Genomic DNA, 26,531 nt, shown 5'->3' on the forward strand with positions numbered 1-26,531 from the left:
CTCCTTCTGACCAAGGCCAGTGGAAAATCAGACCATGTGGTGGTAAAGGAGGTCTGGGAAACAGGAAAGATTGGGTTTGGACAGATCCACCGAGCACTTAAGAGCCAGATAAGACTCTGCCATTGGATGGGGGATTTTAAAAGGAAAGTAATGACCCTGTGTGTTGTTAAAATCAAAATGGAAAGCAGAGCTGCTATTTATAGACAAGCACAGAATAAGCATTGACATCATGTTGGCTGGGGAGAAGGAAAAACGTTTTAAGATGGATTATAGAAGTAACCATAAAAACATCTGGGCTTTTTTATTTTTTATTTTTGCAGCTTGAACAAAAATGTGAATGGACGAAGTTGTCTTTCCCTGCTGACTGTTTGGATGTGTTTGTTTTTTACAAGGCTGCATGTCATGAAAAGTTGCCAGACTATTTCCTGCTGAAGTTGTTTTTCCTCTGTGTGTGTGTGTGTGTGTGTGTGTGTGTGTGAGAGAGAGTGTGTGTGTGTGTGTGTGTGTGTGTGTGTGTGTGTGTGTGTGTGTGTGTGAGTGTGAGAGAGAGAGAGAGAGAGAGATAGAGAGAGAGAGAGAGAGAGAGAGAGATAGAGAGAGAGAGAGAGAGAGAGAGAGAGAACCTGGTGAGGCTTTAGGACCTTGAGGTCGGTGCTGCAGAGGACACCTCGGCTCCTCCTCCCACAGAAGGCTGTTTACGAAGACAGCCGAGCTCCTCTTGACAAAAACAAGGGCTGGGACCCCAGCGAGAGGAGCAGTGTGCCTGATTCACATCTAGCATAGGCTCTTCGTCCTTTAAACAATACAAACAGTTTGTCCATGTTTTTCACTTTTACACTTTTTGGAGAAAAAGCACAGCAGAACACCATGTTGTCGGTGAAATCAGCCCGTCAGCTCTGCAGAATGTTTTTCTCCTTGCACGTTGTTTTCCTGAGCGTGGCCACGGTGGAGAGCAGTGCCTCGAATGGAAATGAAAACGGTAAAATTACATATTGTGAATATATTTTAGTTTTGTACAAAATTTGTGGTTTAAAAAAAACTATACAATGTAATCATATTAACTTCAAATTACCTATACTAATATTAATAATAATATATATTTTTAACTATTATTATTATTATCTTTTTTCTCTCTTCTTTTTGATTGCTTTGATCAATTATAGCCTTTGTTTAATGCTCACGTGTCATGTTGTTGTTCTCAGACTGCATGAGATCCAATGGTGTGGACTACAGAGGGAAACTCCAGAGCTCCTCCTCAGGTCTGGCCTGTCTAAACTGGACCAACATCACTAGAGAGTATGATGTTACACTCCATCCTGATTCACAGACAGGTAAACAAACTTGAATAGATGTTCCTTGTAATGCACAGGTCAGTAAATGCACTGTTAAATGAAGGGGTTCATCTCCTGTTTTCTGCTGTTTGAAGTGAAGACAGGAAACCATTTAAATTGTCACTGATGTTTTTTTTATACAGTCTATGACATTGACAGCTACAAAAGGTTCCTTACAGGATAACAAGCAGCTCTTGCCGAGATGTCGATGCAGCGTATCAAGCCATACAAACATGCAGAACAATCAACAGAGTCGAGACATTTACCTCTGATTTATATGTTCAGTATGTGTTAAATGGTTTCTGGCATCCAGCGGCTGCCGTTTTCCTTTCTTTGTGCTCATGGCGACCTGTTCATTGCAGTGTGATGAAGTAGTGTTAATGATTAATGAATCCAGTGGTTTACCAACTCAGCAGGGCCGACTGACAGAGACAGGCCTATAATTCCAGGAGGTATCAGTAACAGACGTGTGCTGTTTTTATCATTCCTCCTGTAGGTGTGGGAGATCACAATTGCTGCCGAAACCCAGACTCCTCTGAGAGGCCTTGGTGCTACATTGCTGCTCCAGATGGGACAGTCCAGAGACAATTCTGTGCAGTTGATACATGCAATGGTAGGTAAATACTGTGCACAACAGTACTCAATAACATTTGGGTAGTGTAGTTGACATTTGCACAGAGAAATGTCACATGTAGAAAACCAACCAGCTTCAAAAGCCTGACCTGGAAAAGATAGATATGCATATTAATTATGCATGCAATAATTGCATAAGATAATGACAAAACGGCTCTAAAATGACAGCTTTTCTCTCCATTTTTTCACACTGTGCTCTTTTGATGCTGCCAGAAGTTGTGTTCTCTTCTCTGTAAAGCGCTCATTATTTTTAAAAAGTGGGCTATGCTAGGTGGAAATCATGACGTGAAGTTTTTGTAGTTATGCAAATCTTCTAATTAGTCAACACACAAAAAAGCTTGATGAGAGGATGCAGCCAAGTTATAAACTTTTATGGGTCAACCAAAAAGTTTTTTTTTTTAGAAGGATCCTCTTTTTTTAATTATTTTACTACCAAAAACAGACTATGTGCAACATGGATTACTAACAATTTAATAACAACTTTAGTCAGCAGAAGGTCAGTTGGTCAGGGTTAAGCCACTGTGGGAAGCCCCATCCACTTTTTCGCCCCTTTGTTTCCCTCTTGTCTCTGAAGCTAAACCAAGTCACACAATAACAAAGCCCTGCAGTCAGAAAGTTCAGCTCGAAGAAAGCAGTTGACCACGCCCCAAACCTCAGCTCATTGGCAGAGAGGAGAAGTCTTTGCTTGGAGACAACAGCTAATTGGCCACCTCAATTCATGGCGTCATGCCCATTAATTTCAGAGTTGGTAAACAACAACTTTTGTGGAGCAAATGGAAAACGAGTTAAAGAGCAGATGTCGACATCTGCGAGCTGAACCTTCCTGTCACCTGAGACGGAGTCAAGCGTGCAGAGCCTGTTTCTGCTGGAACATATGAAAAAAGCATGTTCTAACCAATCCTCTAAGTGATTTACGTTCCAACTTTATGAGCGCAGCGACGGGGCTTTCTTCCTGCTGGTTAAGGATTTTTGTATCAGTGGTAATGTTGTTGGGCCAGCATTAAGTGGAAACCACTTTGTCCAGATGATGCACCAGTAAGTGCATTACTGCAACAAATGTCTCCACACACTAGACAATTATTGTTACGATATTTTACATTGTGATAAATTACATTTTCTGAAAGTGATCTGACAAACTTAGAAATGTCCGTACATACACAAGCTTTCTGGCTAATTCAGTAAATTCAGTTACTGACAAATGAAGGTGTTTCATAACATTGATGCAAAAATCATATGAAAATAACCAAATCAAGCAGCTATAAATCAGTCCTGCTCACTGATATCCAACATAACCTACAATGGTCTAATATTAAAGGGATAGATACCATATTTAAATTATATCGCAAAAATAAATATACAAGTTTATGCTACAGTATATTCTTTATTTCGCGCAAACTCTAGCAATGGTTACAGTTCAAAATTGAAGTTTCTGATTGATAGGATTCAGCTTCAGTTGGCATTATATCAGCAGTAGCACAACTCAGAGCATCCCCAAGTAAAACACCTTTAACTGTTGTTTAATACTGTCATATTTTATCTGTGTCTTCAGAACAAGCCTCTACTGTACCAGCATCGGCCGAGTCCCTCAAGCCAACAGGAAGTATTCCCTCCACAGAGAGTTTTCAGTCTGCGAAGTCAGGATCTTCTCAGGGAGAAGTTGCTGCAGTGCAGCCAGTGATGGGAATCAGCCAGCGAGTCCGCACAGGACCCAAACAGAAAAAGGACCTTGGCACGCTCGGTATGTTGTTATGACTCTGAAAACATTGACGATGTAGGTGGTTCACCACACTTCCAGTTTCAATTAATCTTAGTTATGAGTTATGCATTGGTACTTGATTTAAATCTTTATGTTCAGTTTCTAACCTTCTAATGTTCTCCGTTTGTTTTTCAGGCTATGTCATCGGCATCCTCATGATGGCGATCATAATCGTCCTCGGAGTAGGCATCACATTTGGCTACTTCTATAAGAGGTTAGCAAGACCTTTAAACATAAACACTTGTTTCGGTCTTAGAGGCTTTTTATGAAAGAGCAACTGAAGAGCATTTACTTATTTAATTCACTTTAATTAGTTTACAGGATGTCATTATTAACATTGTGTGCGTCTGCTGTAAATGGGACACTAAGTCAAGATGCTTCAGAGCGTTCTCTTGTGGCTTCCTGTTTCTGGTGGCACATGTAGTGCTTAGATGATTTGTTAAAACGTGATGCCGTGACTGTTTTAAAGGTCTCTTGAGTTGAGGGCATCAGCTGTTGTTTAAGCTCCCAACAATTCTCTCTGTCGTTCCACTTAAATGTAATGCAGAGATTTTAAGGCCTTTAACACACAATAGCTTCAACAGAACATGCCTGCAGTCTATTTTAAGTATTCTTATTTGATATTCTTGAAAGAGTTTGGATTGGATAGAGAAGCCTGTGCATTCACTGAAGTTATGTAATGTGCAATGTTGAGATTCCCTTTGACACAGCACAAAATGCCCTTACAGGTCTTTGTTTGGCTCTCAAATCTGATTAGCAGTGCCCCGGTCTTTGTTGTCTATATTTAGGAGGTGATTATTAATAAGGAGGAGAAGCATGTTATGTCAAGGGGTTTATACCTGCCCTCGGTGTACGGTGACGTCCCCTTCAGTAATGGGATATTTGTTTGACGAGCATGCCACTATTCTTTGCAATTCAAAGGCTCCTCCACTGGCCAGGAGTGGATGTAGACTACCATACACCTCCTACAATATAAATGAAGTTGACTCTTTTCACTCCCCTGGAAAGAAAGGGTGTAATGCATGCAACAGGCTCTTGACCAACCAGTAGGAGTTGGTAGGGTACCAACAAGGGCACAGATCCCTTGTAGGCGTCCCAAACATGAGCGACTCAAATAGCACTCTGAAAAGCATTAGGCGCTGCAGCGATGATGATCAAGTGTTTTTTGAATTTATGCCATTTGGACGCCCCCAGTGTTAAAAATATATCATATCCGATTGCCGTGCAGTAGTCTTTTAAAGGAGACCTATAATGCTCATTTTCAGGATCATATTTTAAATCTACATTACAGCTTTAATGTTCACAAAACACAATTTTTCCTCATACTGTCTGTCTGAATATACCTGTGTTCACCCTCTGTCTGAAACACTCAGTTTTAGCGCCTGTCTCTTTAAGACCCCCTCCTGAAAACTCAGGTGGGAGGCGGTATATTCTAAGGAATCTGCATGTGACATATGAAGGGGAGCCAAATCTCATCTAGGCAGCCCACACAAACTGACTGGGTTGTCTTTTCTTATTACTTATTCTTAATACAGTTTGTGGGTTGGTAGGCACTTCAGATACACAAATGTATATGCACAAGCACTGAAAAAGTCCCCTTTGACATCTTTTTACAACCTGTAATTATTATAATAATGAATAGTTGGACATCTGGGGAACATTTGCTTATTCTTTTTCTTGCTGACAGTTAGATGACAAGATTGCTCCCACTCTCATACTGTAACTGTCCTATAAATATGTAGCTTGAAGCAACAGACAGTTAAGCTTAGCAAAAAGACCGGGCACAGGGAAACAGCCAGACAGGGTAATGTCCTAGGCAACCAGCTCCAGGACGTTTCCGGTCCTGTCCAGATAATAGTCTGGTACATAACCCCCCGTAAAATGACAAATTGACGATTTAGCTGCTGCCTATGTACTGTACAGACATTAAAATAGTATGAATCTTCTGAACTAGTTCTGTAAAAAGAAAGCAAAAAAGATTCTGGGGATTGTGATATCCTCATAGCTAAAAACAAGACGCACCCTAGTGTGGTGATATACAGATTTGTGCAGTATGCTGCATTGAAGCATGCAGGTTGGAAGTGTATTGAATCCAAGAGTGTATTGCTGCTTTTATTTGGCTCCAGGTCAGTAGAAAGCCGCCTCATGCTGCTCCGCATCATTGTGTTGCCTTGGAGGAGAACACTGACAAGGCAACACAGCGAGGCAGCTTGTCAGTGTTCTGTTCCCTTTCACCATATGTCCTTTGCTTCAGAACTGGCACTTACAGGTTCTGTTATCTACATACAGTATGGTATCTGAAGTGTGCTGTATATTTAGCTTTAGCCCCCCCCCCCCCCCCCCCCAAAAAAAAAAAAAAAATTGTTGCTGTACATAGTATCAGCCACAAGACTACTTAAATATGTACTCCGTAAGATTTTCATCTATTCCATTGTCTTTTAAGTTACTATCAAAAAAAGATTTAAATAAGTCGTGATGGATCATGTGACCCACTAATGAAAGCACTTCTACTTGCCCTTTTGCCAAGTATTCCAATATCCACGTCTGTGGCGACATGCCCTTGCTAGATGTAAATACGCCGCCATGTTAGTGACACTGCTGACAGCGGTTGGTCCGCTAGTCTAACTCATCACCAACAGTTATGCTGCATTCATTTGTAATCAGAAATCGTGAACTTCCAACTTGTGTCAGGCTTATAATAAGGGCGGAAGTGTAATAGGAACATTTGTGTGTGTATGGATTTAAGAGGGTAACCTATAGGGGGACAGGCCGGAAGCAGAGAGGTGAATGTGTTTCAATAAAGTTTAGTAAAGAGCAAGAAATAAAAAATAAATAGTCAACACACATAGTGACCGTGAATGTGACAAGATGGAGGGCTCTGAAAGAACAGGCTCACCTGCAATTACATATTACTGCCAAAGAGGCTGCTAGAAACAACATATCTCAAATCTTACGGAGTACAACTTTAAGGTCCCATATAGTAAAAAGTGAGATTTCCTTTGAGTAGTGAGATTTTTTTATCATTGTCATTCCGCGGCCGCAATGATGGTGCAGATTCAGAAGACCAAGAAACTCTGACAATTATTACTATTTTTATTCTGACAGGAAACAGCAAAAAATAAGAACTGACACTGATTTGTTAATTTGCACCATAGCTTTGATTTTTAGTTGAGGAATAATTAAAGGGACTATAAGCAATATTATTTAATTAACATTAATGACATGACAACTTGTATGTGAGGAGTTGCTCGTCTTGAACATAATGAATCTCTGTTGTTTGTGTTTAGGGGTCGGGACTTGAAAAAGCAGCATGATCAACGAGTATACGAGCGCGAGATGCAGAGGATCACCCTGCCCCTGTCAGCTTTCTCCAACCCCACCTGTGAGCTGGTAGATGAGAACACCATCGTGATCACAGCGGAGCACGAGACGACCCCCGCCCAGGAGGGTGTAGAGGGCGAGGACCCTCTCATGGGCCCTCAAGCCGGTACCCCCGGAGCATGAGAAAGGCGTGTAGTCCTCAAACGCAGGACTGTGATACATTTTTGTGGACCAAAGCACTTCTTCATATTCTCCTTTTCTGCCTCCCTGAGTAACCTCTGTTTTAAAAGGAGTAAGGGAGCAGTGTTTGCTCCAAAGACTTGAACTGAGTGCTGTGTCCTTTGTGTCCTCTTTCCTTTTGTTTATTATACATCTGAGGCACAAACACAAAAAGCTGTGGACACAGTCTTAACAACTAGAAACCATTAAGATGAATCTGTTACAGAAGATATGTCATGAGGTCTTTAATATTCATTTTTGATACATTTGATAGCAGAGAAATTAAGGCTGTGTGCTGCCCCCTTAACAGTATAAATATCTGGTCTAAAAGACTAGTGAGTGTTTATAATGGTGTGTATCTTTTTGAAGAGATGGTGTTTGGAATGGGGGTTCATAACCTTTTTGTTTTTTGTAGTATGTTTCTATGTGGAGAAGGTGCTCTCCACAGGAGGATTCATTTGTACTGACCTGTTGGCTGTGCCGAAGGAGACGTCAATAAGAAACGTGTTTGTATAAAGACAGCTTTGTCTTAGTGACACAGAGGTGTCCAAAAAAATCTATCCTCCTCTGAGACAAGAGGGAACGTGAAGTAAAACAGGCCCAATGAAGACAAGGGAAGGCTTCAAACTATGCCTTAGCATGATATACTGCTGAATGTATTTGTTTATCTTAAACCCTGATTCTTTTTTTTTTCTATTTGTACTCGACTGACGGGTTGATTTGGTTATAAAAAAGCATGACGGACAGTCATTGGCAGAAGTGAAAGAGGACTTGCCCTTTTCTTCCACAGGTTAAGGAATGACAGGAAATAAACGGAGTGCTCTCAGGAAGCATGAGAGACAATATATAGTCCTCAGGACAATATAGCACTGCCACTATCAGAAAAAGAAAGAGCATGCCTTTGCAGAGCAGGACCGCGATTGTGTTGAAGTGCTGAAGAAGCCTTGTGATTAGATTCAGACATTTGAGTTATGCACTTGATGCTTCAGGGTAGGGACAGGGATGGAGTAGAATAGAAACAGTCCAAAGTTTGATGTTGTTCATTCAATGAGAGCATGCACATGGTTACCTGTTTTATGTTTGTATTCAGGAGCCATTTTTCTTGCATCCTTAAAAGTAGAACTACTGATTGAAGAAGTCGTTTATGGAAAATACCTGCCTTGAACAAGAAATCATCGTACACAGAATATTTTTGGTTTGTTACACACGGTGCTTGTCGGTGTGTTGCCAGTTTGTTTATGACTTCAGTCCATCACTCCACATGATCTTGTTTTGTGATTTTAACGCGCTGGTTGTAAATATTATTTTCTTCATGTAAGCAACATGTTCAAAATACTGTTGTTCAACGTTTGAATTTAGTACATTGTATGAATGCATATTTTCACTGCTAAGACTGAAATAAAACATCAAAGTCAAGACTCTGATGCGATGTAATCTGTATATTTAGAATTATAGAGGTAGAGCAACATAATACAGCAAGAATCCTTGGACTGTTATACCGACTGCGGGAACCTGGCTCCCTCTGTTGGCAATTGTTAAATAGATACTTCATTAAGTGGAGTCACCTGAAAAAGTAGGTCAAGATAACAAGGTAAGAAGGCCAGAGAGATCTGAAGAGGCTTGTTAGAGCATGTCAACTCTAACCACTACAGAAACAAGGGAGTGTGGATCTCATGATGTGACTCAGTGATCGGCACATCCACTTTAATACACTTATTTTCTTTCTAAATAACTGAACATATTCAGTTGATGATCCACAGCTCGATTCCAAGATGCTCAAAGAAGCAGATATTAATTCTAGTCAATGAGAATCATTTTTAAGGCGGTAAGTAATAATGTTTATTGAATATTTGGTCACTAAGCCAATTTATCATCAGGCTTAGGGACAGATTGAACACATGGAGCATTAAATAATTAGGATACAAAAAATTTAACTGTATTTCGTCAAAGTTACGGGAAAAAAAGACCGAGATTGTTAGGACTACTATTACTACTTACTTTAACAGTACATTTAAAAATGAGTATTGATTGCTATTGATATTTGTATATTGCTATACACAAACATTACAACACTTCACAAGTCTCACACAACAAAACTTGTGTACATTCAGTGCAGGCCTATAGGCTACTGCCTGAATGCCCTTGAAGCGCTTTAAAAAAATATACCAAGGAGGTCATTTTATTGATATTTCTTTTCTCTTGCCTTTATTTTATATCTTTATCTGGTATTGAGGTAATCCAAAAGTAAAGTAATCAAGTCACATTACTCAAATATTTTGAAAATTGGATTAGGTTACTGACTACGTATAAAGTAGTTGCGTCAGAATACATCTTATAAGTAACCCTGCCAACCCTATTTATTATCTGATCTCTAAAATGTGAAAAATGGCAAATGCACAATACCAAAGGGAGGTCTTCAATCTGCTTTTGTCCGAACAACATATTTAAAAAAGGTTCAAAAAACATATTTGCTATGAAACAGACATAAGAAGTACTGTTGTGAAACAGAAGCCAGCATATTTCTGAATTATTTTTCAATTACCTTCAGAGGACAAGAACTGATCTTTTGTCAAAATTGGAATTGTGTCATTTATCAGTTACCCTGACAAATAACAAAATATGATAATTTCAACTGATTTCTTGCAGGGAACAACCAAACACATTCTGTTAGTGTTTTTAATGGTAAACACTGATTTATAAATAATTCAACTTTGAGCCTGAATCATAGCAGAAGAGCTGCAACAGTTTTACTGACATGCAAAATTGAAGAATGACAGCAAAGAGCCAACTTTAAGAAGGTTTATTTATGAAACACTACAATGATATAAATAATAGTGGTTGCAACTGGTCGTCAGTACCTCGCAGGATGATAGCAAAATGGTAAAAACGTCCATCGTTGACGAAATGTTTAAAAAACTACAAATCTAGCGGTCCCATTAGAAAATGTCATTAATTAGAGGCATAATATGTACATATTTATATACACTGCTTAAGAAATAAAATTCCAGTTCTCCTGTACAAGGCAACTTTTTATGGTCAACTGTTGCATGATATAACACTATAATAGTGTTAATTCATTTTCTAAGAAATGTATTAAATTAGCCAGACTACGAAGTACAGAACCTTTCTTGTAACCATCTTGTCAAAAATTTGATAAATGGTGTTTAAACGGAAAGAAAAATGTAACATTCCTTTGCCATCTTGTGCCAAATCTCAGAGTGATGAAACTATTTGGGGGTCGGTGTGTGTTTTGCTTCCACTGCTGCTTTAAGTCACACCTGTTTTCTTCAAGCCCTGCCCTCTACAGTATTTACTTAAATCAGCCAGACTGTGGAGCATCTTTGTTTTTCTTTGCTGCTGCAGTGAAGGGAAGTAAGTCCTCTGTTGGGCAAGGATTGATGAGTGCATACCGCACATAGAAAACTCCAGAGCTGAAAAACAAAACTGCTGTGACATCGGACTCAGTGTCTTCTGTTGGGGAAAGGGCCGAAGAAAGTTGAATTTTGTCTTTATACACAGTAAACATTAGTACAACCCTGCGTGTTGAGTGGGGGCTTAAAAGGAGTAAAAACATATTAGTAACTAACACTTGTCTTTTTGAAATGTGTCTTTCCACTCACATTGCAGTTTTCCTGGCATTGTCAGAGTTAAGGTCCCATAGAGGGAGATTGATCCAGCTACCTCAGGTTATCCAGTTCGAATATGGCTCGGGTTCAATGCAATTTCCCTCGTTCTCATCCACAGTATTAGTGCAGCAGTTCCGAGGGGTCAAAGAAGAGAAGCTCAGGTCCTAGATGCCGCTGTCTGTTATGCTGGAAGAATCTGGAGAGGCTGCTGTTGAGGTTGATGATTGTCCCAGATCGGTGCTCTGGCATGGGGAGCCATCTTTAGGCCAGTGGAGTTGACTCATTCTCTGGTGCAGTTCATCCAGTTCGGCTGGCAGTGGGATCCCCAGCTCCTGTTCGAGAAACAGAGCTTCGAACCAGTCCTCAAGCTTCTGGAAAGGTGGGCTGAGAGAGGAGGAAGGAGCAGAAAGGGAATACAGAGGGGTTTGAGGTCAAAACGAGACTGACAAGGCTGAGAGAAAACATGAGGAAGCAATCTGGCAGCAGAGGCGTGGCCCTGTGCATCAGGTTGAGATGGCATCTGATTTCGGCAGTTGTTTTTCCCCACTGAATCTACAGACCTGAGATCAAATAACTGTCTGGATATTATTCCCATATCCCAATACAATAATTCCCTATTTTTGCTGCAAAGCTATTGCATACCTTGATTTCGCCTTGTTCGGGTCATCAAGACGCAGTGCTCTACCACTGCTTTTCTTAAAAAAATGAAGTGTAAGCTATTATCAAATACAATAGCAATAGGTGCTCACCGGTTGTCTTGTGTAAGGTCACAGCAGGCCACAGCTAGTGGAAAGAAAGCAGGTGGACAGTCTTCAGGGAGGAACTTCTCCACAAACTTGCCAACATTCAGGCCAAAGTCCAGAGTCCTGGGAAGGCACTCGGGGTCTGCGTAGACTTTTCCAATGATCTGGATCATAACAGAGGAGAAAGTAGGCGTTCATCCGTAACAAACACACACTTTAGAAACCTCTGGGTAAATAAATTAAGCACAAGTCACTGCATGTTTCAGTCCAGAAACTACAATGCTGTCTTCTTGGCATAACCACCTAGAATTTCTAAAGCATATAATTGCATTTTAGATCTGCTGAGACTTGAAAGTTGCATGGCATCCAATATTTTGACACGGTTGTCAGCATGTTCTTACCTCGCAGAGAACAATTCCAAACGAGAAAATGTCCACCTTCTCGTCATAGCGTTTACCTGAAACATTGTGAGAAAGTTAATACATTGATTGACCCACAGAAGGAATTATCCTCCGTAAATCAAGTTTTGTTTTGGTTTTTTTCTTCAGTGACTCACCATTTAGCATCTCTGGAGCCATCCAGTAAGGGTTTCCCACGACAGTGTACCGCTTTTTTCGGTCAATGCGTTTAAACACCCTCTTCTTAGTGGTTGGCTTTTCAGGTGGAGGCTTGACTTTGTCCTCTAATATAAGTCGGGACAGTCCAAAGTCAGCAACGACCACAGTGTTGTCCTGTTGACAGATGACACTCAATGGTTCACCTTGAACTTGGTGTACAGTAAAAAGCCACATTACTTTAATGTATACTATTCAGATATAACTAAGCAAAAGTTGATCTGACAACCAACTGGAGACAAAGTGATAAAATATAAAAAGGCAGGACTTTAGTTTCTCATGGAAGAAGAATAAATGCTCTACATTATCCAGGAATCATACAAATAGTAAATGCTTTTGGAGGCTCTATAGTTGAATCTTGTTTGAACTAAAAAGTTAAACTTAAAAAAAACTGTGCAACTATTCTTGTTCATATAGATAAAACGATATATAAATCACAGGGCTGGGAACTTCTTTTACTCACAACTGAATGTGTGCCAACTTTTACTCAGTTTATGAAACGTACAAATGTTTCACACCCTTTATTCTCATTGTTCAGATTTTACGGTGTGTCATAGCTGGTAAGATGCCATGCCACCTACCAGTTTAACAAGGCAGTTGTGAGAATTGAGGTCTCTGTGTATGATGCTCATTGAGTGAAGGTAGGCCTGAAACAAAGAGGGAAGTCAATGAGGGTAAAATTTACACAAGTGTAAGAAAATGTCCTTTTATATCATAAAATGTTTCAGCACTATGCACACATTTACTGTGACCGATGTCATTTTAACTACTTCCCCTGTGCCATAAAGCACATTTACACACATTTGTGCAGCTGAAAATAGCAGGCAAAGATTTCACTAATAGTAATGTCTTTGTCAAGCGGCCAACTCACCATGCCAGAAGCGATGCTCTTTGCAAAGCTCACTCTTTGCTCCCATGGAAACGGATCCTGTTAGTCCCGAGTAAAGACAAAAAAAACAAGAGAGAGAAATTAATAGAAGCTCCCTCAGAGTTCATAATACATAACAGGGGTAAATAGAAAACTTTTCTGCACCAAGATAGAGAAAAGAAAACAGTATTTAACAGATGCAGTGATCAAGATTAACCCTCAAAACTGTCCCTCTGCCAAATACCTTAAATATAATTACAGACAAAAAAACACTCCCTCTACTCATTGAACCATGTGTTGAACTGAACTGCCTCTCAAAAACAATCAGCTGTGGGGGGAGGGGTGCAGGGCTCTTAACAGTTCACCTGGGAACACTTTCCACAACTTTTCTCATTCCACGTCTTGGCCAGTTGACATGCCAGGCAGCCTACTAAAGAGCCGAAAGCCCCCGATTGAGTGCAGAGTTTACTTCAGGTCAGCCCCCTCCCACACGACTCTGAGCTGCACACAACTCTTTCTGTGGCCACTGAAGGGTGTTTTGTGCTCTACTGTGAAGGACGAGTGAAAGTGAAGTGAATCAAGTTAAACTCACCGTATCTCGGATGAAATCCTTAAGGGTGCCTCCCTCAATATACTCCGTTATCAAATTGAGCCTCTTGTCCTTGTACAGCACACCGATGAACTTCAAAACGTGTGGGTGTTCGAGGCATCGCATTACTTTGACCTGAAGATTAGGCAGAAACAGAAGTAGAGTTACAAAGGGGCAATTGTGGGAACATGTGGCGTGCGTTTAGTCGTGAGCAAAATGAATCACAGCTCCATGCAGAGCCAGAGGACTGTTCTGTCTGTGAGGAAGCGCAGGCCTCCTGCTGCAGATTACCAACCTCCTTTAGGAAAGTCTTCTGGGTCTCCTCATCACAACGGATCAGCTCCTTCATCACCATCACCTCTCCTGTGGCTTTATGAGTCACCTGTTAGTGAGACAAAAGCAACATTTGCATTACTTGAAGCCTAAATAGTAGAAGTTAAATACACGGTGAAGAAATGATGCAAGTTGGAGGCTGACCTTGATAGCCTGTCCGAAGAAGCCTTTTCCTAATATCTCCCCGTGGATGAGGTCACATGGCCGGAAGATGCGATGAGAGCAGCTACTGGAGGATCTCAAGGATTCAGAGCGGCCGATGTCTCGTGTAATAAAAGGCGTCTCTTTAGGAGAGCATGGCCCGGGGGACTTACATATGCTGTTACTGCGCCTGGAGTAGAGAGAATATGGTTGATTAAAAATCACAAATATTATATATACTCATCTGTTGTCCATTACAGACCTTTGATATGTAAACTGTGTGGTTTTGGATGCTCAAACATACCTTAAAGACCTCCTTTTCAGTGTGCCATCATCAACCACATCGGTTCTCTCCAGGACCGTGTCAGAAGGTGAGGACAGACGCATGCGGGAGGTAGCTGGGACTCCCAGGCTGGTTCTTGGTGATCCCAGCCTGAGCCGATCTAAACGCTGCCTGACTGGGTCATACTCTATTAGGAGCTGCAGCGTGTGACTTGTGCAGTGAATAAGATCATCCACCTGAACAGACGAACGAGAGTTAGGGTTAAAGGAGTTTAAAATGATTAGATCCTGGAATTCTTCCTGAGATTACGCTAATTTTGTTATGTTTTTCTTTCAAATGTGTTAGTTCATGAAGTAGGAGAATACAAACTCCTTTTAAAATAATGCCATCTTGTGGAAAGAACATATCTGCATCTGCTAGAGCAAACAGTTGTCTATTAAGCTCAGAGTGTTTTGGCGAAAGTATTGTATACAGATTTAGAGAACAAAGTGTTGATTCTTGATTATTCTGAAATATAATTTTTTTTATTGTTCAGAATTTGCACTGCTGTCCTAGCATGTTTTTTTTAAATAACCAAGGCACAACAAAAACCTTTATTTTGTGAAAAAAACAGTGGGCAAAATTAGAAGCCACTTTCAGATACCTCCCAGTTATTCGTGTTAATAAGGCACCTAGTGACGATTTACTTAATTGCTGGACACCCTATTTATCTGGCAGCTCTCCTGGTTACTTTGCAAGATGGAAAGCCGCTCTAAGGTGACTGAAACCCTGCAACAGCAGGTCTTGTGGGTGCGGATGTGCTATAGAATTAAAAAATGAATAGGAAGTGTAGAGGCCCTTGCTTTGAATAACTTCAGCACAAGAAAACATTGTTGAAATCTTCTCTTTTGACACAATCGTTACTTTTCTCTAATTTTGCTCACTGTTTTTGTTTCTCCACAAAATAAAGGTTTTTGTTGAAGTGCCTTGGTTATTAAAAAACATGCTAGTACAGCAGTGGTAGAGCCACTTCTACTACAAACGCAGAGAGCAGAAGCGTTAGATTAGTTCCCAGGACTTGACTTTGAATAAGATTAACAGTCAAATGTTGGGACACCTATGAGATGAGAAACTAAGTCATTCACACCAAGTCATATATTGTCCACTCCTAGCTGAAGAATGTATCAGTGATGGAGGAATGTGAGGAATGCCAAAAATTACATTTGCATGTGCTGTATAACAAGAACATAGTTTTGCAAATTGCTCTCAAGGAATGGACTTGCTCTTAACAGAAACACTAATTACCTTCATCTGACAAGTTTCAGATCACATATCACCCTGTGAGTATCAGAGGTGTGTGCAAGAAATAAACCCACCTCCTCCTGCATCAACGTCCCGACAGGAAGACCATTGATCTCCAGAATCCTGTCCCCTACATGGATGGCATTTCGGACCTCTGGGCTAATAAGCATCCCTCTGACTCTGGAACAGCACAGACCCAACACCTATATGTGAGTATTAGCACTATAGAGGGAATGTATCGATTTAAAGAGAACTGTGTCAAGCTGTTATATCATATTAAAACATAAATAACTACCCTTAGCCTGCTAACAATTCCCTGCTTTTTTAGCACACATATAAATCAGTATTACATTACTCATGTAAGGAGCAGGACAAGTACTGCGGTGAGCCTCCATCGGGTCCCACTTACTCTTTGACTTGAACACTTGCTGAGCCGTTGACGTCCCTCAACACTGTGGCGGAGAAGCCCCTCTTGCCGTTGGCTGCGGAGGGCATCGAGATGAGGGTCACTGTGTGGGGAAAGCAGTCTAGGACCGAGTCGTGTGAGCGCTTTTCCAACATGGGCGTAAGAACCACCTGCTTGTAGCACTCTCCACTGCACACAACAGAAAAAGGGGTGAAATACTACACGGTTGGACATGTATTTGTTGTTGGGTTACTTTTCAATTATGTAAAATTGAAGGATTCATGGAATAAGGACACTGTTATTCTTCAAAGTCCATCTTTGAACGATAAAGTCACATGTTCGAACGATAAAAACACATGTCACATAAGGGTAAGAACAGTGAAGATGCCACTATGCATTACAATAAATGTCATTCATGCTTCCATATAACTAAATGGTTCCTGTACAAGCACAGACTAGAACTAAAAGGATGTTCACATTACTTTCACTTCCACACTTTATGATTAGCATACATATTGAGAGTAGTGTTTAAAGGATGTTAACCCACACCCAACTCCAAAAGTCCATATTGTATAAAGCTTTAGAAAAGAATGTGCAGGTGTCTTACCAGTAGAGTTTGGATCGCTCAACTAAGGCGTAAGTATCCCTGTCCTCGATCACCACCTTGCAGCTCAGGCACACAAAGCACTCTGGGTGATACTTGTGTTCCCCTGCCACCTGGAATCACAAACAAAACGTGCTGATCTTCAAAATGTTCACGCGACTCGAAGCAGAGAGTAGTAAGCTTCCGACGTCTAGGCTGCTGCCCTGTCCTGCTGTGTTGCTCCTCAGAGATGAGTGTGTTGTGCTGGATGTGTGGCTTTCTGTCCTCCTCCCCCCGTGAGTAGTGACACAGTCGTAACACCTGCTTTACTCTCACGCTGTCTGGAATTTGCTATGATGTCACCTCCCCCTACAGGTCTGAGCCACACGTCTCTGACGTTCTCACTTTCAACCCCATGAAACCAGCTCAAAATCATGTGCTGTCTCTGTCATTAACACCGTCTGATTTCCCTTTCTGAAATTGATGTAACATGTTTTACATCTCTCTTATGCAAGATGGGGTACTCTAATTATGCACAGCACAAATCAGGTTGATTTCAGCTTCAATTGGGAGATCTTAGTGTTAAGCCTACATTTGAGATGTGTTTCAGTGCAAAATCTACACTCGCACCTGACAGAGAGACCGAAAGTTAGGCAGAAAAATCTTGTACATATAGACAGAAACTGGTAAAAATGAATAATGACAGGAAGGTTTTCTTTAACAGAGATTTAAATATCATTGAGTTAGGAATTATTTAAAAACACAGGGTGTTTCCCAGCTCCATATGACATACCGTCAATGAATAATCTTCATGATACACAGAGAGTATTTTCAGTTAGTACAAAAGACATTAACACACTAACCATTTCATAATAACAGAAAATGATATAATATGTGCACAGTTAGATATAAATCAAACTTTGACATTATTAATTTTTGTTTTGTCTATTTCGAAATCATTCATAATTTGTTTAATACAAATACAAAAGTACAGTATGACTTAGAATTAGTATGTAGTATGGACTTTGGGACACATCTTGAGAATTACTGTTGAGTTGTCTGCAAGTTACGCACATTGAAGGTTGACACAATATTTTTCCCCACATTTGCCACAGCTCTGAGTCAGTGCTGGGAAAGGATTCCCTGCTGCTACAGAGAGATTAGAGTGATGTAAGCCAAATCATTGTGACATCTCAGGAGTTTGTCTGCTACTCCCTGCCTTCGAGGCCAAGACCAGAACCACTGTCACCGACCACAGTCACAACCAGCCTCAGGCTTCAAGACAGAGCCGTGCAAACGTGGCGAAACAAGATCAAAGTGAAGAACACTTAAGTGGGTCTCACTCTAGATAGGTAGAAACTGGACCACAAAAGCATATAAAAATACATGAAATGATCGTCAAAGACACCGTTTAAAATATAACAAAAATCTTAAATCAACCAGTAAACTAACACATTTAAATGAGGACAAAAACAATTGTGTTCTGGACTTGAATGCCTAACAAGAAGCAGCAGCTCTGCATGGCCCTCCTCTGCTGATGGCCTACAATGATCCTTTTTCTGGCTGAGAGGCTGCAGTGCCAAAAACACTTGGATTCACTGGCTGATGAAGCGGGATGCCAATACTAAATAGAAGAGTCCATTGTGTGTGTTGCTTGGTGGCAAAAAGAAAAACTTCAGTCTGGCTCCATGTAACACAAATGACCCTGGGTGTGACCAGCAAAGAGCTGCTGCCACCTGAATTTCATGTTTCAACTTGTAGATACTAAATAAAGTCTGGCTTCAAATCTGGATTAAATTCAACCTGGTGTCAGATTTGACTTGAACTTCTGTTTCTCAGTTACTTTAAATCTACATGGACTTAATGTTACATTATAAGACATGATTTCAAGGTGCATTGGCCTCTACAACACACTGATTTAATTTAATTTCCCGTTCCTACTTTCTTTAGAAACTTCAGAAAAAACACACACACACACACACACACACACACACACACACACACACACACACACACACACACACACACACACACACACACACACACACACACACACACACACACACACACACACACACACACACACACACACACACACACACACACACACACACACACACACACACACACACACACACACACACACACACACACACACACACACACACACACACACACACACACACACACACACACACACACACACACACACACACACACACACACACACACACTGCATGTAAGTATTAATTTGAAGCAGTAGGAAGAAAGTGGAAAACGGAGAGCACTGGCATGCTCTTTTGGCGTTCTGGTAATATGTAAGTAGAGGAGGAAATTGTTGGCAACTGTTGTTATACGACCATGGTAAGGGAGACTTTGAAAGCCTGACAATCACATGTAGAAACAGACTTATAGTTTTGACCCAGTGTTGGGCTTCATTAAACTGCAACCTGCAATCACAAGCCAGCAAACCCTAACAGTCTGGAAGGTTGTAGTGCTCATTTATACCAGAAAATATATTAGAAAAAAAAGATCTTAAATACAAACAAAAAAAAATTGTACAGACTATTCTGGTCATTTCAACTCCTTAACAATAGTGGGGTAAAAACAAAAAGTTTGCCGTGAGGGTGGTGTCAGCACACGTTAGCATTCAAAGCGTATTTCAGAAATTTAGTATAGAGCAACCATAAAGTTGGAAGACTTGCAAGAGACGAAAGTTCATAATCAAAAGTAGCCGAAGATCATTTTTTTAGCTCATTTCGGGGTCAATGAGAAATTGCTCTATTTCGAAAACTCCCTAGTGGCCACTGAGCGAACTGCATTTTTGGCACTTCCGCATTGGATGAACCTAGAATTTGCTGTGGTTAGGGCTTGGTGCTGACCGATGGACCAACATTACCTAGAAATCTCTTGACAAATGGTAACGTGTTAAACAGCAGACTTACCATGGCAGGTCCAGTCATGAGCAGAGAGCAGCCATGACAGAGCTCTCCAAACTTCTCCCAGTAGTGTTTTCGACAGTAAAGCTTGCCCTCCTTCTCATAGTACCAGTTAGTCAGGTGGTCACAGCACACAGAACACCTGAGGGGACAAAAACAGTTTTGGTCATGTTAAGTACAGAACAGAGAAGATTGAAGAGATGAGGGCTTTTTTCCCCAACTGTAAAGCATTCACCTTCAAAGGGATATGGCCTGTTGATCATTTCAAAGGTTGATGTCTGAAAGATCCTCATGAAGCATCAATTCCACTGCTCTCCCAAATACAAGTTTAACAAGTACCCCACTCTTATTTTGTCCGACAGCTTTTTTTGTGAACATGAAATAAATCACAGAATAGCAGCAAATCATTGAGAAGATGTAACCAAGGAATGGGTGTTTGGAATGAGTTTTATTTGACATTCCCAATACAAACATAAAATATTTGTTTTCATCAATTTACTTACTATCACACAATTTATTGATGGGTTTTATTTATGAATATGAAAGGGATATTTGCAGTTTGGTAAGAGTTGAACCATCACCCAAACTAGGTAACCTATCTGTACATCTTTTCAAAACCCATATTATGTACATCACATTTCAGTGAGTGGTGTCAAAAAGTAAAAGAGAGCTTGTGCAGAAACCATAAATCACGCCACTTTGATGGACAGGAACAATAGCTGCAAGCATGTTCTCAACATGTACTTTTCTCTGACTTTAACAAGGTGAAGAGCAAAGAAAATATCTTCTTCCGGAGATGTGCTGGGTCTTGCATGTGTGCAGTGTTATAGTGTTAGAAAAATAGACAGCACAAAGAGTTGTTCCACTTTTGAGATAGGAGAATCTTAACAGCCTTTGCAGATGGTGGATGCAAGGAAAGTTTTGGGTATTAGCATCTGCACACTACCAATAAGTCTGCCAATTTCCAGAACCTTAATATGATCCAGTTGTGTGAGGGAAAACTGCACTATCGCTTTGACAACAACCTAAAGCCATTTTAAGAGGCAAATAAAAATCTCTACAGGGGCAAAGTCCTCAGATCATCCGATTGTTTACTTGGAAGTTTTTACTTGTAGTTACTTAACGCACTTCTCATTATGCATTTTCTAATCTAGGTCAATGTAAATAATGACAATGCATCCTGTCGGCCTAGTGGTCAAAGGTTCAAATTATAACCAACTATAACACCCTGGGTTCAGTCAGGGACATTGATTGTGTACTGTATGCTAATCTGTCCTGCCATATTTCAGTCTCTATCTACTGTGAACTGTCTAATTAAGGCAAAATGATACAAAAATGGAAATATTAAGACTTGGTCATCCTCAATTTTATAGCATAATAATACTGAGTGATCCAAGCAGTCACTTGAGAAGATACTTGGCAGATCAAGGGGACATTTCTGGCTTTGACTTTGGGACAAAATGTTCAGAATGAGGAATTTGCCCGCTGAGTGGATAGCACCTGAAAGCTATGAGCGTTCCTTGAACAAGCTGCACTGGTTATGCAAAATGCTGGCAGCAGCTTCGACTGGCAGAATACAATCAAGGATGAACTGTTCAGTCAGAGATTAAGTTACTGAAATGTATGCAGTCCTGGTACTGCATTCAGACTTTGCAAATGTTCCAACTGTTTCTCAGCCTTCTTGCTTTCCATGTTATTTAAATAAAGATGCTGAGAGAGACTTCAGATTTTAAGTGATGAAGTGCAGACAAATGAATCACAATAAATCACGTCTGTCTCTACTGTCCGGTGATTGTTTTGCAATACTTTCCACGGGAATAATTTTATCCTGAACTGCGGATGAAAAACAGATATAACAAAGCAGGTGTGGCGCAATACACGGAAGGTTGCACAGAGGGTTGACTACAATAATAAACTTTCAACTGACACTTTAGCGACTTCCTGATTAACAACTATTTCTAATTGAGGGCTGTGGGTTTTACCTAATGTAGCCAAGAGCTCTACTGATTCTTTTGCCTTTCTGGAAACTGATGATATTAGGTCAGAAAAATACTTTGAGAGGGAATGAGGTTTTTATGCATCTTTTATCTTTTGGTGCAGTGCTGGGAGAAGCTCTCAGCTGAGCCTCGTGCATCATGTTGCTCTCTGCGCTGCAGCTATAGTTGATCCAGGATTATTAACCTTGAGATACGAGAGATGAGAGTCCAGATACTTCAACGGTTTCTGGCATTAGTTAAGAAGGAGCCGCCTAATAGAGGGAAGACCACATGTTTGTGTCCATTGTGAAGAGAAAAGTGGAGGGGGGGGGGGCGGGACACACAAGTGGCATCCATGCTAATGCCATAATCACAAATAATGTGCGGAAACAAACAGTCTGTTCTTCTGAGATGAAAGAAACTAAGTTCAGTGTAATAATGACTCAAGCCTGATACATCACCCTCTGACATGATGAGGGGAGGCAGAGCTGAAAGTTTGCCGAGGTAAAGACTGCATGAGTAATGGTAGCTGTGCTGCTGTGACCACAGCTGCTCTGAAGGCCAGTCATCTGATTTGTGTTTGAAAGATTTTTTAATTATGTTATGTTTGACAATGCATATTGGCCGATATATAATTATTCCATTGTTTAACTCTATAAACACTGCCACTGGTATGTGCCTTAAAAGTTACAGCATACACAACAGTACTGGACGGATCAGAAACAGTATTGCCTGGTAATACCAATGCACCCATTTGGTCCAGTCAAATAAAAGACACACACGTACAAAGAAGACAAAGACTTGCTAAAAGTGAAATATTTAGACTGGTATGTACCACGTTCAGTATCTGTCCAGGTGTGGCAGGAAAAATATAAACCTAAATTATAATTATTGCCCATTATGCCCCTATAATATATCAAGATAAAGTGATGCAAGGGTGCTTATAAAAACACCTGACTTCCTTCTAGACTGCTGGTGAATGGAGGGTGTGCACGCTCAGGTGGTTCTTCAATGAACAATGCTAAGGGTCCTGCCTGCACAAACATTACAAAGTAAACATTACTCATTTCCTTAAATCCACATTCCTCCTGGAGTGTATTCCTTTGTTGGTAGTATGAAGTGGAGATAGTAAAAGAGAGAAGTCAAGTTGTGGTGAGGTTGACCTTATGAGGACACTTGGGACCTTATCTTTGGGTGTGTGACTGCTGTGCTCCAAATGTTCTTTACAACAACCTCTTTCCATGGAGTGGCAATTGTTTCTCCATTCATATCACAAGAACACTGCGTTATTAATGTTATTAGGCTTAGATTACATGTCAACGTAAGATCTAATTTCAATCAGCAAAGATCTGCTGATTTTTGTCCAGACAAAGTACTATGGCAATAACTTTCATTATGGATTAATATGCAGATTATTTTCACAATTATTTGATTAATTCATTTTATCCGACACAGTTGGAAACCCCCCAATATTCGGTTTAACATCAATCATGACAAAGACAAACCCCAGATCTGCACATTTGAAAAACTTAAACCAGCAAGCGTAGTTTTTTGGTCTTCGAATATCAGCATAGCTGCACTTTAATTTTCCGTCATTCAACTTGTCGGTTCTGTACTGCGTCCGATTTAAGGAAGCGTTAGGTGTCACTAAAACGCAGAGGAAGCAATAAAATAATGATGCCAATTCTTTCCAAATGTATATGAGGATTTTGTTTATAATGTATGTTCATAATTGTTTGTGTTATCCAATTCCATACTTCACTGAAGAAAAAAAAAATTGGACAGATCAAGACAGAAAAATACCCCCCAATCCTGTATTTGAAATATGAAATACAATACTCTTTTTGAGGCCAAATATGATGATAATATCTGCAGTTCTAAAGCACAAGGTTACAAATATCCAGCTTACTTAAAATAATGTAGTATGGATAATGTAGTATGGAAAATTAAAAAAAAAGGATTCTGAGTCTGTGTCTGAGACAGTGGACTCACATCTCTGAATCGTTGTCTAGGAATGCAGAGTGCAGCAGAGTGGTGCGTGCCGTTACCTATAGGCCTCAATAACACTGCCACTGCTGCCAGATTTACTGGAACAAGAGTGACGTCAGCTTGTAAGAATGTTATACAAGGTGGAGGTACATGGAGGGGAGAGTGGCAGCATGTGGACAATAAACAATAGGCACACCACAGGGAGTATCACATTAACAAGAACATTTATTAAATTTTGCTGTACAATTTTCTGAACAAGTTCAGAGGTTACGGTCTTTAAGCATAATTGTGAGCGGTGATTAGAGTATCTAATTACTGCAGAGTGAAGATATGGTAAGTGTGACAAGGCGCCTGGTAGAAATGTTCCTGAATGTGGCTGCATGTGTGAATAGTAAAAATCACTAGCATTGCCTGAAAGGTAATCCCAGTAATTTATCTCCAGAGTCTGAAGTCGGAACTGGGAATGTTGTCCAGTTACAAAGTCAGAAAACCATTACATTTTAGAGGGGTTATGACTGTTAGCAATACCAGCTCATAACAATGCTTTATGATGTATTTTGTGCTTCTAAACACTGTAGCAACATGCTGTCCGCAGATGAAAGATGGGCAGTACTGTGTGTATGACTATTTAAGGAAGCACAAATAAGACAGAAGTAAAGATAAGAAGTGTATTCCTGCTGCTTCAACTACTTTGATGCCGGGGGCAACCATATTGGATTGCGAGGTCGGGGCTGCAAGAGATCTCCGACTGGGAAACCAGAAATTCCGACTTCCGAGTTCAACTGGAACAATACTGCAGTCTGGCTTCCCACACACATGCAACAATATCATATATCTGCACGTTTTTAAAGAGCCTAACTGAAGACGTCTCAGACAAAGACGCGATAAGGAGAATGCCACGAAATGTGAGGGAGTATAAAAGCACAAAGGGAGAGGATCAATGCTCAATATCACAGCAGTGTCAGGTACTGTGCCATGACATGACACAAGGAGCTGCTGTGTTTGGAAAGAGTGAAATCCCAGGTTATGTAAAGACAATGTGCTGCTGGATACTGGCTCAAAACTTCAAGAGAGCTATTTCAGTTGTCAGACACAGTCAGCATTAAGTTTATTCTATTCATAAGGCTTTTTGGAGATGCCATCAGACTTTTCAGAGCCAAACTCCAGTCACGAAAACCAAAGGATTTTTGGATATACTCTGCAGTATTTGGCCTGTGTTGTGCACCAATCAGCCGCAGATCAAGGCGACCACTTCTTAATCATCTGTTTTATGATGTTAATGTCGAATGAGGCGCGGGGACTACTTAACCCTTTTCATTTAAAAAAAAATGCAGATGAGATTCTGCGTTCACTTCAGATGTCACGTGACGGTTCAGGCCAGCAACTGTTGGATCAACCACTGACATCAGTTTTTAAAAATCTTATCTCACATGAGAACAAATGAATGTTGCTGATAACCAAGGGGAAGACCCTATGAGTGACATATCATGTTGGCATGTACAGTGTGTCAACACGGCATCCAGCCACGGGTTCACTGCCCCACACAGAGATATCTCACTACAGGGCAGTGACCTGTGAAAACCAGAGAGCTCACATCAGCTCCAGTGTGACAATCATTAAGCCTTGGAGCAGGGGCAGGGGCAGAGAGTCTGGGCAAAGTCCTCCAGAATGGTAGGACCATTTCCCTGACCAACCTGTATACAAGAACCTGGCACTTCCCTGTGCAGAGGTTTGACAGCTGTGACGGTAGCTGGAATGAACATCCTACATGGTACACTTTGTGCAGAGAGGCACAAAAACAATGGTGAATTGTTAAAAACAGATCTAGGAGGCCCATGTTGAGGCTACAAGACAGAAGCTTCTGGGATCATCCACAAGGCCATTTGTAATACACAGAAACAGAGAAAGCGGCCAGCACATTGACCATCAGAGAGAGAAAGAAAAAAATCCATGTCAATGCAAACGGTTCCCCTTATTCTTCCTATGAAAACAAAGCATTCACTTTTCAGACTACTACTAATCAAACTGAGCTCATTACAGTGGAGAGGGTATAAAAATAATAAACTGGGGAACACTTACTGAAAGCAGGCTTGGTGCCAGGTATCCTGGAGGACTTTCATGTGAAACGAGTCTTGAATTTCTCCTCCACATCCCGCACAGTAACATTTATCTGTACCTGTAAGAGATGAGGATCCGCACAAAACTGGAGTAGCATTAAATGCTTACAATTCTGAGTAAATCAGGCTCGGTGAAACTGGTCAAACCGAGTAACTGCGGGAATGTGAGAAAACAACAGGTACGCTCGACGTGCACAGAGAAAGCTTTACATTTGCAACATTGTATTAACTCGCCGTGTATAACGATACATTCTGCTAAACGTAAACAATGAAACCTCTCTCTGCTCAGTTAAAAATTACAACCTGAGATAGTGCTCACCTTCGGGTTCCTCCATCTACTTTCCGAGTGTCGTCGATATTCAAATCCTTTTACAAACTTTTCATACTTAGCAGGAGAGCTGATATGCGCCGCTACAAAGGTTCATTCCTCCCCGTCGTTCACCAAGGACTTCCAACTCTGAATAGCTCAGAAAAAAAGCACCAATCCCTTTAATTCTCCACAGAAATCAGTAACCACACTCCTACTGGACGAGACTGCTTTCTTGCCGCTGGCAGGATAGTTGACGTAATGCAGTCTTCACATTCCTGTACGGAAAGCGGAAGGGCTCAACTGCAGCACCTGGAAACAGGAGGAAACTGAGGATTGTCCCCAAACTGGAAGGGAACAACAGTGGCGCCACCTACCGCCAAAATGACTGCACTGCACCATTTCACTACCAGAATGCATGCATTTCTTCATTCATTTTAAACAATATTTTATATAATCTCATGACATAGGTCCAT

At 40.7% G+C, this 26,531-nt stretch overlaps 2 protein-coding genes across 3 annotated transcripts; one reads left to right on the forward strand and one right to left on the reverse strand.

Annotated features, from left to right (window-relative positions):
* Window positions 1-733: 733 nt before the first annotated feature.
* On the forward strand, window positions 734-8,676 carry pik3ip1 (phosphoinositide-3-kinase interacting protein 1). Its single transcript, XM_083913151.1, has 6 exons — window positions 734-979; window positions 1,203-1,331; window positions 1,828-1,944; window positions 3,514-3,702; window positions 3,856-3,934; window positions 7,008-8,676. Exons 1-6 carry the CDS (start codon window positions 820-822, stop codon window positions 7,222-7,224), a joined length of 891 nt encoding a protein of 296 aa, XP_083769277.1. The 5' UTR covers window positions 734-819; the 3' UTR covers window positions 7,225-8,676.
* A 1,369-nt stretch (window positions 8,677-10,045) lies between these two features.
* Window positions 10,046-26,281, reverse strand: limk2 (LIM domain kinase 2). 2 transcript variants are annotated; one of them, XM_083911856.1, is made up of 16 exons: window positions 26,068-26,281; window positions 25,711-25,807; window positions 19,673-19,808; window positions 16,752-16,861; window positions 16,148-16,333; window positions 15,813-15,918; window positions 14,479-14,693; window positions 14,178-14,364; window positions 13,996-14,082; window positions 13,704-13,835; window positions 13,115-13,171; window positions 12,825-12,890; window positions 12,186-12,360; window positions 12,031-12,086; window positions 11,636-11,793; window positions 10,046-11,270 (listed from the first exon to the last, which is right to left on the reverse strand). In XM_083911856.1, exons 1-16 carry the CDS (start codon window positions 26,081-26,083, stop codon window positions 11,051-11,053), a joined length of 2,004 nt encoding a protein of 667 aa, XP_083767982.1. In that variant the 5' UTR covers window positions 26,084-26,281; the 3' UTR covers window positions 10,046-11,050. The 2 variants fall into 2 exon arrangements, with proteins under 2 accessions (XP_083767982.1, XP_083767983.1); XM_083911857.1 differs by lacking the exon at window positions 25,711-25,807.
* Window positions 26,282-26,531: the final 250 nt, after the last annotated feature.

This window comes from Echiichthys vipera, assembly GCF_963691815.1.
Source record: "Echiichthys vipera genome assembly, chromosome: 4".
Classification (NCBI taxonomy): Eukaryota; Metazoa; Chordata; class Actinopteri; order Perciformes; family Trachinidae; genus Echiichthys; species Echiichthys vipera.

Bases quoted from the DNA above. Each gene is read 5' to 3' on its own strand.
- pik3ip1 (XM_083913151.1), top strand. From the start codon at position 820: ATGTTTTTCACTTTTACACTTTTTGGAGAAAAAGCACAGCAGAACACC. The intron at 1,332-1,827 runs GTAAACAAACTT...TTCCTCCTGTAG, and splicing joins CCATCCTGATTCACAGACAG to GTGTGGGAGATCACAATTGC. The intron at 3,703-3,855 runs GTATGTTGTTAT...TTTGTTTTTCAG, and splicing joins AAAGGACCTTGGCACGCTCG to GCTATGTCATCGGCATCCTC.
- limk2 (XM_083911856.1), bottom strand. The intron at 16,862-19,672 runs GTAAGTCTGCTG...TTGTGATTCCAG, and splicing joins TCATGACTGGACCTGCCATG to GTGGCAGGGGAACACAAGTA. The intron at 11,271-11,635 runs GTGAGCACCTAT...CTCCTCTCTCAG, and splicing joins GACCTTACACAAGACAACCG to CCCACCTTTCCAGAAGCTTG.